At 35.5% G+C, this 11,438-nt stretch overlaps 1 protein-coding gene across 1 annotated transcript; it reads left to right on the top strand.

Moving 5' to 3' along the window:
- The first annotated feature begins 34 nt into the window (after nt 1-34).
- Nucleotides 35-740, top strand: LOC5576791 (puromycin-sensitive aminopeptidase-like protein). The gene has a single exon (XM_021856676.1). The coding sequence runs from the start codon at nt 107-109 to the stop codon at nt 716-718; it is 612 nt and encodes a 203-aa protein (XP_021712368.1). The 5' UTR covers nt 35-106; the 3' UTR covers nt 719-740.
- The last annotated feature ends 10,698 nt before the right edge of the window (nt 741-11,438 follow it).

The following is an 11,438-nucleotide window of genomic DNA, read 5'->3' as shown; positions in this document are numbered from 1 at the left end:
CTCTTCCCTTGTATTTGGTCCGCAAGCTATAAATGGACGTCGATCGTTACGACAAGAATTAGTCGAGCTCAGAGCGGAGACAAGGTTAAGCGTTTGGGCTATAACCATGAAGTGGAAAGAACTGTCCTATCTCGCGGTAATACTGCTAGTGATTTGTGTTCCCATTAGTGAAGCTTTCGAAAGTTTTCGCCTACCCAACACCACGATTCCAACCCATTACGATTTGTTCATCAACACCGAAATCCACAACGGCGACTTGGACTACAATGGAACAGTGAAGATAGCCATAAACATTCTGGAGGACACGAAGCAAATAGTTTTGCACAGTTCGCGAAGTACCTTGGTGAATGTCGAACTTACGAACGACAATCAACTGCCCATGAAAGTGATAAATTATGAGTTACACAATGAGCGGGAATTCCTCGTCGTGTATACGGCAGATGTTCTAAAGAGTGGGAGCCGAGTGGTGCTTGCAATCGATTTTCTGAACAGTATCAACAGAACGGATCAGGCCGGCTTCTACAGGACGTCCTACACCGACGACGACGGGACGCTGAAGTATTCAGGAGTGACCCAGTTTCAGGCATGCGATGCGAGATCGGCCTTTCCCTGCTACGACGAACCCGGCATCAAGACCACGTTCGACGTAAGAATTGCCTGCGGCATTGATTATCACGCCAGATCCAATGCCGAGATTGCGAGCATTTCCATACTGTGAGTATCGACGTTAACTGGAGACATATGTTCGAATGTTTCAAAATTTGTTGATTTGTACAACTCATTAGTACTATTCAAAAATTTATTTTTAATGTTCTACTGAGCTCTTTTCCTGGTATTACAACAGCTAGTCTTTATTGGTACAGCGTACAACATGGCTGGCCTGAAAATTTGTCTGAATATCAAAAGCTTGTTAAAGCTTGTTCTTAAGGCGGTATCGATTACCTATTAATAAATGGATGAAGACATTTTATATACCGCAATTCGGGGTGTAGTTGATCAGTGGGGAAAAGTTGACTATTCCCGTACCCACATGTATAAACTGTGGAGAGAGCTATGGTCCGATTTCAATTGCGTTCATTTTAAATCAAATAATATTTTTATTTAATAACACGAAAGAGCATGTACACTGAAAATACCTCTTCGTGTTTTATCCAAAATCTATTTCGCAAAACAATATTTCGTACATATTACGCTATTTTCGTTCACCGTACGAATTATTTGTACTTGACAGAATTTCGCGATTAGGTTAGTTTATGCAATATTCGTGAGATTCACGAATCTCAATTCGTAGATATGCGTTTTCGATATTTTTGCTTTTGTTCCTCATTTACGCTTCTCGCACTGGATGAAAATTCTCGAATACATATTCAAATAGTCGTAAGTCGAGAGAGTAATCAAACTTAGATTCCACTCTGAACCAACTTGATTATCACTTTTGTTACGTTTAAGTTTCAGAATTACAAAGTAACCATAAATCAAAACAAAATAATACTTGAGTCAATCTTACATTGTAGAGTGGTCCAGAAAACAGATTCAGGCGGAAAGATGCATTTAGAGCTTTGGGATGCAAACAGTTTTTTACAAAGTTATTTGTGTTTGTTAAGCCCTTTGTTTGATGTTATTCAAAATAGGGTGGTCCACATTATCATATAATTCAAACAGACAACATTCATATTTGTAGGAATTATGGCATACATGCTTCATCAAAGACATCAAACATTCAATTTAAAGAAAATTAACAAAAAAAAAGTTATTTTGTAGCTCTTAAATTGACCGATTTATAGCTAGACAGGTTCTCTGTCTCCAGTGTTTTCAATTCTAATATCTCATCAAAGTAGTCTATGAACCACTTTTGAAAATTTTGAAAGCACTTAAATTTAGTGAGTGGAGGAACTCGGTATCTTTTTCGTTCAAGTTTTGTAGTTTTTTCCTCGCAAAAATACGTCTACTCTGATTGGGGCAAACAAACAAAATATAATTTGACGGCATTCAAAAGACGAAATGACTTTCTTTATTTTTCTCAAAATCTATGGGTTGAACCTAACGTCGGGCATAGTGCGCTGGACAGCGGATCTGACGGACTACCCAGCGCACCATGCCCGACGTAGCTCCGACGCATAGATTTGGAGAAAATCCGGGTTTCGCGTGTCGAAAATTCCGGTTTTCAACTGTGTGAATAATAAATAAAAGAGATGTGTCATTTCTCTATATTCTATTAAAAACCTCGATGTATCATTTAGTCAATAGTTTTTTGCTGATAGATAGGAGACAGCTCTCTGACTGTTGGCATGTTTTCTTGCCTTTTTGGACTTATTTCTATAATTCTTGGGTTGTGCACAACAATCAGATGAACTCAAAATCATATTCACTTCTTATTGTTCACTATAGGGTGTCCCAGAAAGTATGGACACGATTTTGACAACGAGAATACCAATATTTTTTCAAACAAATGAATATTTTTATATTTTTGTATTTTTCTTTGGGGCATTTTAAATGCCGCTTGTGAAAATTTTGTTTGAATAAAAAAACTTTACCACTGAAATTTTTGATTTTAGAAAATCAATTCTTATCTAGCCAGCACAGACCCTACTTTTGTGTTTTGTTGGAAATTAACTAGTAATGAATGATTTTTTTTCAAAATCTTTCGATGTGGTGAGTTCAAGTACATAGTATCTACCAGGGACGAAAAAAATCATGCTCACTATACTCAATTCACTAATTTATGCCACCATCAAAGTAACCGCACCACCATTGTACCAATGAAGATGGCACAAAAGTAGATGGGCAAAACAAACAACGATGCCCGTATGTCGTTGGTGTTTTTGATTATCAAAAGCAGAAGAGTGTCATTTTTAGAAAATTGATTATCAATGAGGTTCAAATTAATTGAAAAATATGCTGCTATACGGGTAATGAAGGATCCGATGCACGGAATGGATTATATTGACGCGTCTTTAGTATGTCTCGTGCAAAAATTTCAACTTCCCGAAGCGGAATGTAAAAAAGTCAAGCTGGTTAGAATGAATATCATTTTTTGTTTCCGATTATCAAAAAGCGATTGAGTAGCAGCAGGTTTAAACGAAATTGACAATCTTGCGCAAGCGCTTTGCCAATCTTTGTTGTGTTGTCAAGGTGAGGATAAAAATTAATAAAAATCAACGAAGATTCTACCCAGCAAGTATCAATGTAGGCGAGGGTAGATTGAGTATTTTCGTCCCTGGTATCTACGACGTTCCACAATAATTTTTATTTAAAATTTTATTTGGCTTTGCTAGAACGAATCTATGACAAAAGGTCGAACAACAAAAGGCGAAAGGACAGAAGGTCGAAAGACAAAAGGTCGAAAGGACAAAAGGTCGAAAATCTTTTTTTCAAAGAAGGAAAAATTTCCCACCAAGCAAATCAGTTTCGACCTTTTGTCTTTCGACCTTTTGTTCTTTCGACGTTTTGTCTTTCGACCTTTTGTCCATAAACCGCTAGAACACATTTAAAAAAAATGGTAAAAATCGAAAAAAATCGCAAGATTATCTCTCCACAACTTCACGAAATCATAGTTTTACAGGTATTTTCAGTATTATAAAAATATTTCATTTCCAATTTACTTATGTCAAATATCTGTAATTTTGTATGGGCAACAAAAATTTTAGGTTTTTACATAATTTATTAGATATAAACGGACTTGGTTTTGAGTCTTGAAAAAACCGACCACAGCTGAAATCGGAGTATTAGTTTCTATTCGCATTTCATATACCTAAGTATATAATTTCCATTAAATATGTGGTAGTCTAATCATTTCGGCAATGATAAATATATTTTTTCAGATTTTTATTGTACGTACTTCATGACTCAGCACAAATTTCGTACAATAGAGTCGCGATTTGTGCAGAACTGATAAGAAGAGCTTCTAGAAATATAACACCATCAACAAACAGTTAGCGGAAAAATCGCTCAAAATTAAAAATCTACTCTTGATAAGTAAAGGAATAAAATGTGTAAAAATCAGATTTTTATCTGCATTGGTCTCTGAATGGCAGTATGGTAAAGTCGTGCCCATACTTTCTGGGACACCCTATAAGAAAAAGGATATGAATATAAACACTGCAAATCAGTTTGCCAACACGCAATTAGGTTTAGCTATCCAACTTTTTAAAATGTGAAACTATCGAAAAACACAAAGAAATGTTAAATACATTTACTTGAATTTTGATGCATTTACAGGCTCTGCCCTTCGAATGTGCGGTTTTTCAGTGACAGTTGGTGACAGGTTCCCTTGACTTTTGGGAGCTCGTAATCTAAGCAAGCTGTCTTCTCTCTCTCTCAGGTTTTTTGTTGGGAAATGAAAGAAAACCCAAACTGAACGCGTGCTGCTTACACGTAAAAAAAATGGCAAAATGTAGATTTACAGTCGACTCTCATCATCGCGATGTTCTACATCTCGATGTCTTTCCATATGTGGATAATTTTTTTCAGTCCCTTCATTCTGCATACATTTTTACTCTCCATATCTCGATATCCTCCTCATCTCGATATCACCCTATGCCCATTATCAAAGGTAACTAGCCTAGATTTTAGGAGTTCAAAGCAATTTACGAAGATGAAACGAAGTCTGTTTGTTTTACTGGTAACGGAGTAATTTTCAGGGGACCTTCCTTAGCCGAGTGGTTAGAGTCTGTGGCTACAAAAAGTTTTATTTCCTCTCAATCATTTTATTTTTTTCTTCAAACCATGGGAAAGTAATCTACGTCGATTAGAAAAAGTAATCGAGATTTGCTTAGTATTACGAAATTGATCGTTTGCTCTACGAAATCATTCGTTGTTTTCTGCAACGAAATGTTTCGTACACTGAAATGAATTTTATTGTAGAAACTACTGAATCCATGGTAAAATTAAGAACTGCACCAACGATTTTCAACCGACTACATTAATCTGTTAACTCTACCAAAACATAGTCAACATCACAACACAAGAAAATTTGTTCTGTTGATTTAACCAGAGTTGTAGTATTTTTGACTAGAAACATTCTTGATTTGAGAAGTTTAGCATCATACTTTTGACCACACTGTGTTGTACGGTGGGTGTCACGGATTGAAATACAATGCTTTGTAGTGGATGCTACTATGGACATAGTCAAATTTACTGCACTGCTCAGTGATTTTCACCAGATTATAGTAAACTTAACAGATTTTTGTAGTCGGTTGAAAATCGATGGTGCAGTTCTTAATTCTACCATGGATTCGGTAGATTATACAACAAAATTTGTTTGTGTGTAGACACATTTCGTAGAATAAACTAATGTTTGATGACGTCACACTGGAAAGTTGCAGCGGGAAGAAAACTTTTTTGCGGGCCGTATTTACAAGTCTCAAGCCGGGAATGATTAACCACTATCTGAAGAAGTTATCGCAAGGCCCAGGCAAGCTCGGAAGGCCTGGTATTGGAGGCACCCACAGATCCCGTTTCATTCCTCTGAAGTAAAGTGGGCTAGTGTTTTCATTTTTATGTTTCAGGAATCGAAATAGATCAAAGTGCAAGTGAAAACAAAAACAAAAACCATTAGGGGTCGTCCATAAATGACGTAGCATTTTAGAGGGGAGGGGGGCCTACACGAATTTGTGACGATGTGTGACGAGGGGGAGGCAGGGGTCGCAACTAGTAGACGTAGCATTTTGAATCATGTCGGTGAAAAATTGACAAACAGTTTTTCATCAAACTTCTTTGGTTTACTTCTTGAACTTGGGTTATTAAATGATGATTATGCAATAAAACATTAATATGATAGGTTATTTTATAAGGTTTTTTGATTTTGCTCATAAATGTAATAAAACAGATCTCATAAAGCTTTATAGATATGTGAATAGTATATTCTATTTATGTCTAATTTATTTATTTATAAATAAACAAATTGAAAGTTTAATCAGTTAATTAAAATCAATGCTTTATCGACTTGAAAAACAATGTTTTCCCATTTATCAACAAGACATAGAATTACCTAACCGTTAAGTTATTTTTTTTTTTATATTTTCTGTTGGAGCATTAACGTTATTATAATAAAACAAAACATTTACTCAATGAGTAATGCGTTGCAGTAGATCTAAAATTATCGATTTATTGCGATATAGATTAAAATGAGGACATCAAATGCGAGTGTTATCTGAACTGTCCTATCATTCAGTTTTAAAAATCACTCGTTAATACAGGAAAGGAGCATTTTTATTATTTCATTGCTTAATTATGAGTTGTGTAAGTTTATTTCAGTATGGGGAACGATAAAAAGGATTAGTTGAAACATCAATAGAGATGAAGAAATATATAAATATAAATATCGCTAAGATTTTCCTACCATTCCAAATATTACAATTATTATTTTTTCTCTATCTTGCCACTGTTTGGTGAATGGATTTGAATTCATGTAATAATGGCGTAGATCTATTCCATATAAAGGTATTTGGTTGATCATATTCACTAAAATCGGTTTCTTAAGCACGAGTAATTAAACAAAAACTTCCAATTTAACGAAATTTTTGTTCACTGCATTATAAAATATGTTCATCACTGTTGGTTTTATCAATCTGAACAAAGATTTTTTTCTTTCTTTCTATTTTCAGTTGTAATCCTGTTTAAGGTTTTCATGATTATAAAAACAAAATACTAAAAATTAAATTTAACCTGTATGAACTGGAAAGAAAAACTATTTAACTTAAACAGGAAAACAAATAAAAAAATTAGGGGGAGGGGGTGGTTACTTGACATGCTACGTATTTTCTAAGCATTTGTGACTAAATTTGTGACTAAATGCTACGAGGGGGAAGGAGGGTGTAAAAATCTGTGAAAAAATGCTACGTCATTTATGGACGGCCCCTCAGGGATGGTACACAAAATATGTCACGCTAAATTCCAACTTTTTCGACCCCCTCCTCCCCCTTTGTCGCACTTTTTGTATGAACCCTCTAAAAATTGTGTAAGGCTTGTCACGCTTGGCTTGTCCACCTCCCCCTCCCTTGGAGCGTGACATAATTTGTGCATGACCCCTTAAACAGTGCCTCAAACTCATATTTGTACAGGGAACTGTTTTCACATCAAGTTGGTAGAAAGCTATCCATAGATATATTGACTTCGAAATACTTCATTAATGATAAACCTTTATTATCGAGAGAGTATTTTAAATTCGTTATATCATTTGATCAGTATTTACCAATTTGATGTAAAAACAGAGCCTTGTACGCACACCAATTTGAATCTCTGTATTCCTCCCAGCATATCGTATATTTTGTGAGATGTACGAGTCCATTTCGTCGAATGCACTAAAATGCTAGCTCTTTTTACGAATGATGCAGAAAACAACGAATAATTTCGTAGTTCAAACGAACGATTTCGTTATATAAAACAATATATATGTATTTTCAGTGTAATTGCAACTACTTTAGCAATTTTTCCCGCTCAAAAAACGGCTATGTCATGTTCAAACTTTGATTTGAAAATTGGGTCCATGAATGAATCTTGACACTTTTGATCATGTTTGATAAGCGAACATCAACAAAAACACCAAAGGGGTTTTAGTAGTTCCTATCTGACATTTCGGAAGGGACACTGAAAAGATAATTCACCCAACATTTGAGTTTAAGCCGAGGGGTGGGACAGAATCTAAAAAAATATGTTTTGTACTTAAACCAATGGAAAACATTAGAAAATTGAGTAAACATGGTCAAAAACATACCATGTTCCACATAACATATGTGGAACTTAGAAGCGAAAGCGAGATGAAAACTTGTACCCACTTTCAGCTGCTGGCAAGTGGTATATGTACACTGAAACAAGCGTTGCAGTAATGAGAACCATGAACGTGTTTTTAAATTTACTATTCCAACCACGATTGAGCTATCATGAACGCTTTTTGTTTGCGTTTTGCTCCCTCTCAATCCAACCGCGTCGATAGCCGAGCGGCTAGCGTTCGCGCTTGGCAATCGCCAGATCCTCGGTTCAATACTGGTCTACTGCAAGTTTTTAACCATGATATAGTAATTTTTACTATACAAATGGTGCCACGGTAAAATTGAATGCACAAAATATTTGAAATAAATGCGAATTTAGTCTGCACAAATCAAGTGGCGTTGTGTATTTAATTTAACCCTCTGATATAGTATTTTCAACCGCAACGCTGTTCTCAGTGTAGTATAGAAGACACCGAACTGTCATTGCCAATGGTAAACAAAATTTGGAACCATGGGTAGGACAAACGTTGGCAAATATTTTGTGCACAGTGAAACTTAGAAAAATTTCAACCCTATGGAATCCTAGACTGGGGATTTAAACTGACTATATTTGAGGGGCTCAAACACAAAGGGGTGTAAGCGTCAATTTAGTCGATGTGTGTTTTTTGACTATCATATTGTTCGTTTAGTTAAGGAATAGATTATCGTGCACATTTTCAACGTGGAAAAATAAATACTCACATGTCAGTTTATATGGCACTTTCATAGAAGCACGCACCTTGCATTCAATGTACAATCCAACATAATGCGTTACATGTGCGTTACTTGTTGGTTTTGTTAGCTATGACGCAATCCAATATATGGCAAACATGGTGGGAGAATATTTTGGTGTGACAAAATAATTTTGGTGTGAGTCTATTAGAGGGCAAAATCCTCAATACAATTAGTATAAAATGAAAACTTCAAAGTAGATTTTCTCAAAACTAGTTTTTTTTCACTGGCACCCCTTGCTTCCAAACCCCTTCATTTTACCCTTTAGTCGTTACCACAAGACTAAAAAGGCTTTCCGTCTTTACTGGGCTAGATAAGACTGAGTGCTTTAAAAACTAGGAAATTAGAGACCACTTGCCTGCAAACGGAGATATAAAAAGAATCATATGGTGGTCGACAAGATACCAAACAGGAACCAAGAAAAAAATGAAACCTTATAAGAGCCATGAGAAAAGAGATTTATTCTTCATAGTTTCAGAGCAGACTGTTCAAGACCTGACACATTTTTGGAATAACTTAATTTTCTCTAGGAATTCTATCTGCATTTTTTGTCAGATAAAAAATTCAGATATTACTCCGGAAATTTCTCAAGGAGTTTGACGAATTTTCCCAATTTTGGATGCCTCAAGAATTCAACTTCGATTTACTCAAGGAGAACCACAGACATGGAATATCTCCAAAGATTGTTTCAGGAATCATCAGAATTCCTCCGAAAAATCTTTGTGAAAGAAAGTCCTCTCTAAGATTCTCTAAGATTTTATGCAGTGATTAATCCATCTATTTCCTTGGGACATCCTGCAAGGTTTCCGGTCAAAACCGGCATTTAAATCAATAAATTCTCCAGAAATGCCGCCAAGAGTTTTTAGGGATTCCCTATAAAACTGTCTTTTGGAATTTATATAAGATTGCAACTAGAGATTTTCTAAAAATACCTTTAGCAATTGCTCCAAAGATATCTTCTTAGGTTTCTGCAGAAATTCCTCCTGTGCACTTTGAGATTTTTTCAAGTAAGCCTTGAAAGTTTTTTTTTTTTCAAGGAATGTGTCCAGAATTTTTTTCTGAAAAATAAAACCATGAGGCACTTTTAAAGAATCCCTTCCACATAAAATAAGTGGAAGCTTCAAAGTCACTCTGTATTAACAATGATCTCTGAAATAACGCCAGGACTCTTGATAAAGTTTTAGAAGAGTACCAAGATAATTTGCTAAGATAATCAAAATAATCAATCGAGTCACGGGATAGTATTTCGCAGGGTTTTCTAAAGGAATTTCTCGAAAGGCATTGGACAGAATCTCTATAGAGAATTAATGTTGGAATGAACGGGGGATTTATTGGGAAACTTGTTGGAGTAAATGAAATATCACCGGCATTCTACCGAAGTGCTACGCCGACGAAGGCAATCCTTATGCGTCGGCGAAGCACTAAATTAGAATGCCGACGCCGAACTTCTAATTGTCACTTGAATTGTCAATACGTTATCTATGATTAATGTCTATACAATATCGATCAATGCATTGGTGGCATAACTCTTTTGACATTTCAATTTCCTTATACCAGCATGTAAATATTGAAGTGGGTGCCACTTTTTGAGCTCGAGTTCCACTTATGTTATGTGCCAAATCTTTTGCATAGCATATCGATTTATTTTAGGAAACCTATCGCAGTAATTGATCAACTTCACCCCGGAATAAAAAAAATGGGTTCTTAAAAATATTTTTATTATTATGGTAATAGGGTAGGTGTAACAGTTATGGACATAGTGGTTCCCTATTTCGCCGTACGTGATTACTTTAATTCCTTCAAATTTTGAAAATTTTTGTGTGTTGTAGAAGTTAGATTTAAGATATATCTTGGTGTTAAAACATTCAAAAAGATTTTAAATGTGAAAGTTGACAAAATTTTCTATATGGCCAAATAGGGAACCACTATGGCCATAACTGGTACACTTTTTTCTATTTTGTAAAAAAATACGTTTGCATAATTCGATAAACATTCAACCAGTACAGGTTTTAAAAATATTTGGATGATAATACATGGATCCTACTAGGAATTATAAAAGAGAATGGCACAAAAGTGATCAACTTCACCCCATTTTACGGTACTTACATTTGGTTTGAATGCACTCAATGTGATTTTTGAAAGGTTGTTTTTATTTTACATGAGCCCTAGCTACTGAACTTCATCTGACCAATTTATTGGGATCTTTCTCGATGTGACAAAATGTCTACTTGAAGGATTCAAATAAAGTGCTTTTGGTTTATATGGGAATATTATAAGTTGAATTTTGGAAGCATTAGGAGAAATCTTCCTTGTTTGCAAGTATGAAGGAGGAAACTTTTTGGCAATCTACTACAGATGACACGCATGCTTCGTCCTTCGGAGCTTCTTAATAATTCTTCTCTATTTTTTTTAACACTAGGAGCTCTGCTTTCAAAATAGTAAACCGAAGCCCTAGGATTAGTAGCATCTATATAGATTATCGACTATATATCAGAGATGGACCGATTTTTGAAATTCTTTCACGTATATCATGTCCATATCCTCACCTTTTGTACGAATGGAAAACAAATCCTAGGGGTGTTCACATTTCCCCAATAGCAATTAAATCAATACATTTTTTTTTGTTACCTGAAACTGCATGAGAATCGTGTCAAATCTTACCGAAAAAGGGCTGCCTGGCGGTGAAGATTCTGATTGAGATTTTCTAGCTGATAAGGATTTGAGATACAGACAATTGAATAAAATTTGTCACTAGCGCCACCTAGTGGATGAATTCTCATTAAGATTTTTCTTCGCCAGATAGCCCTCAATCTGCTGAATATCTTTGCCGAAGGCACCAACCTCTTAGCTGATGAGGATATTGAGGTAGAGAAGGAAGAAATTTTCTTGTAACTAGTGCCACCTAGCGGATGAATTTCCAACCAGACTCTTTAACACCAGATAGCCTTTGATCAGCTT

Source organism: Aedes aegypti, unplaced genomic scaffold (assembly GCF_002204515.2).
Source record: "Aedes aegypti strain LVP_AGWG unplaced genomic scaffold, AaegL5.0 Primary Assembly AGWG_AaegL5_hic_scaff_1964_PBJ_arrow, whole genome shotgun sequence".
NCBI lineage: Eukaryota > Metazoa > Arthropoda > Insecta > Diptera > Culicidae > Aedes > Aedes aegypti.
The sequence above is the reverse complement of the archived record's forward strand: the minus strand, read 5'-3'. Positions and strand labels throughout refer to the sequence as shown.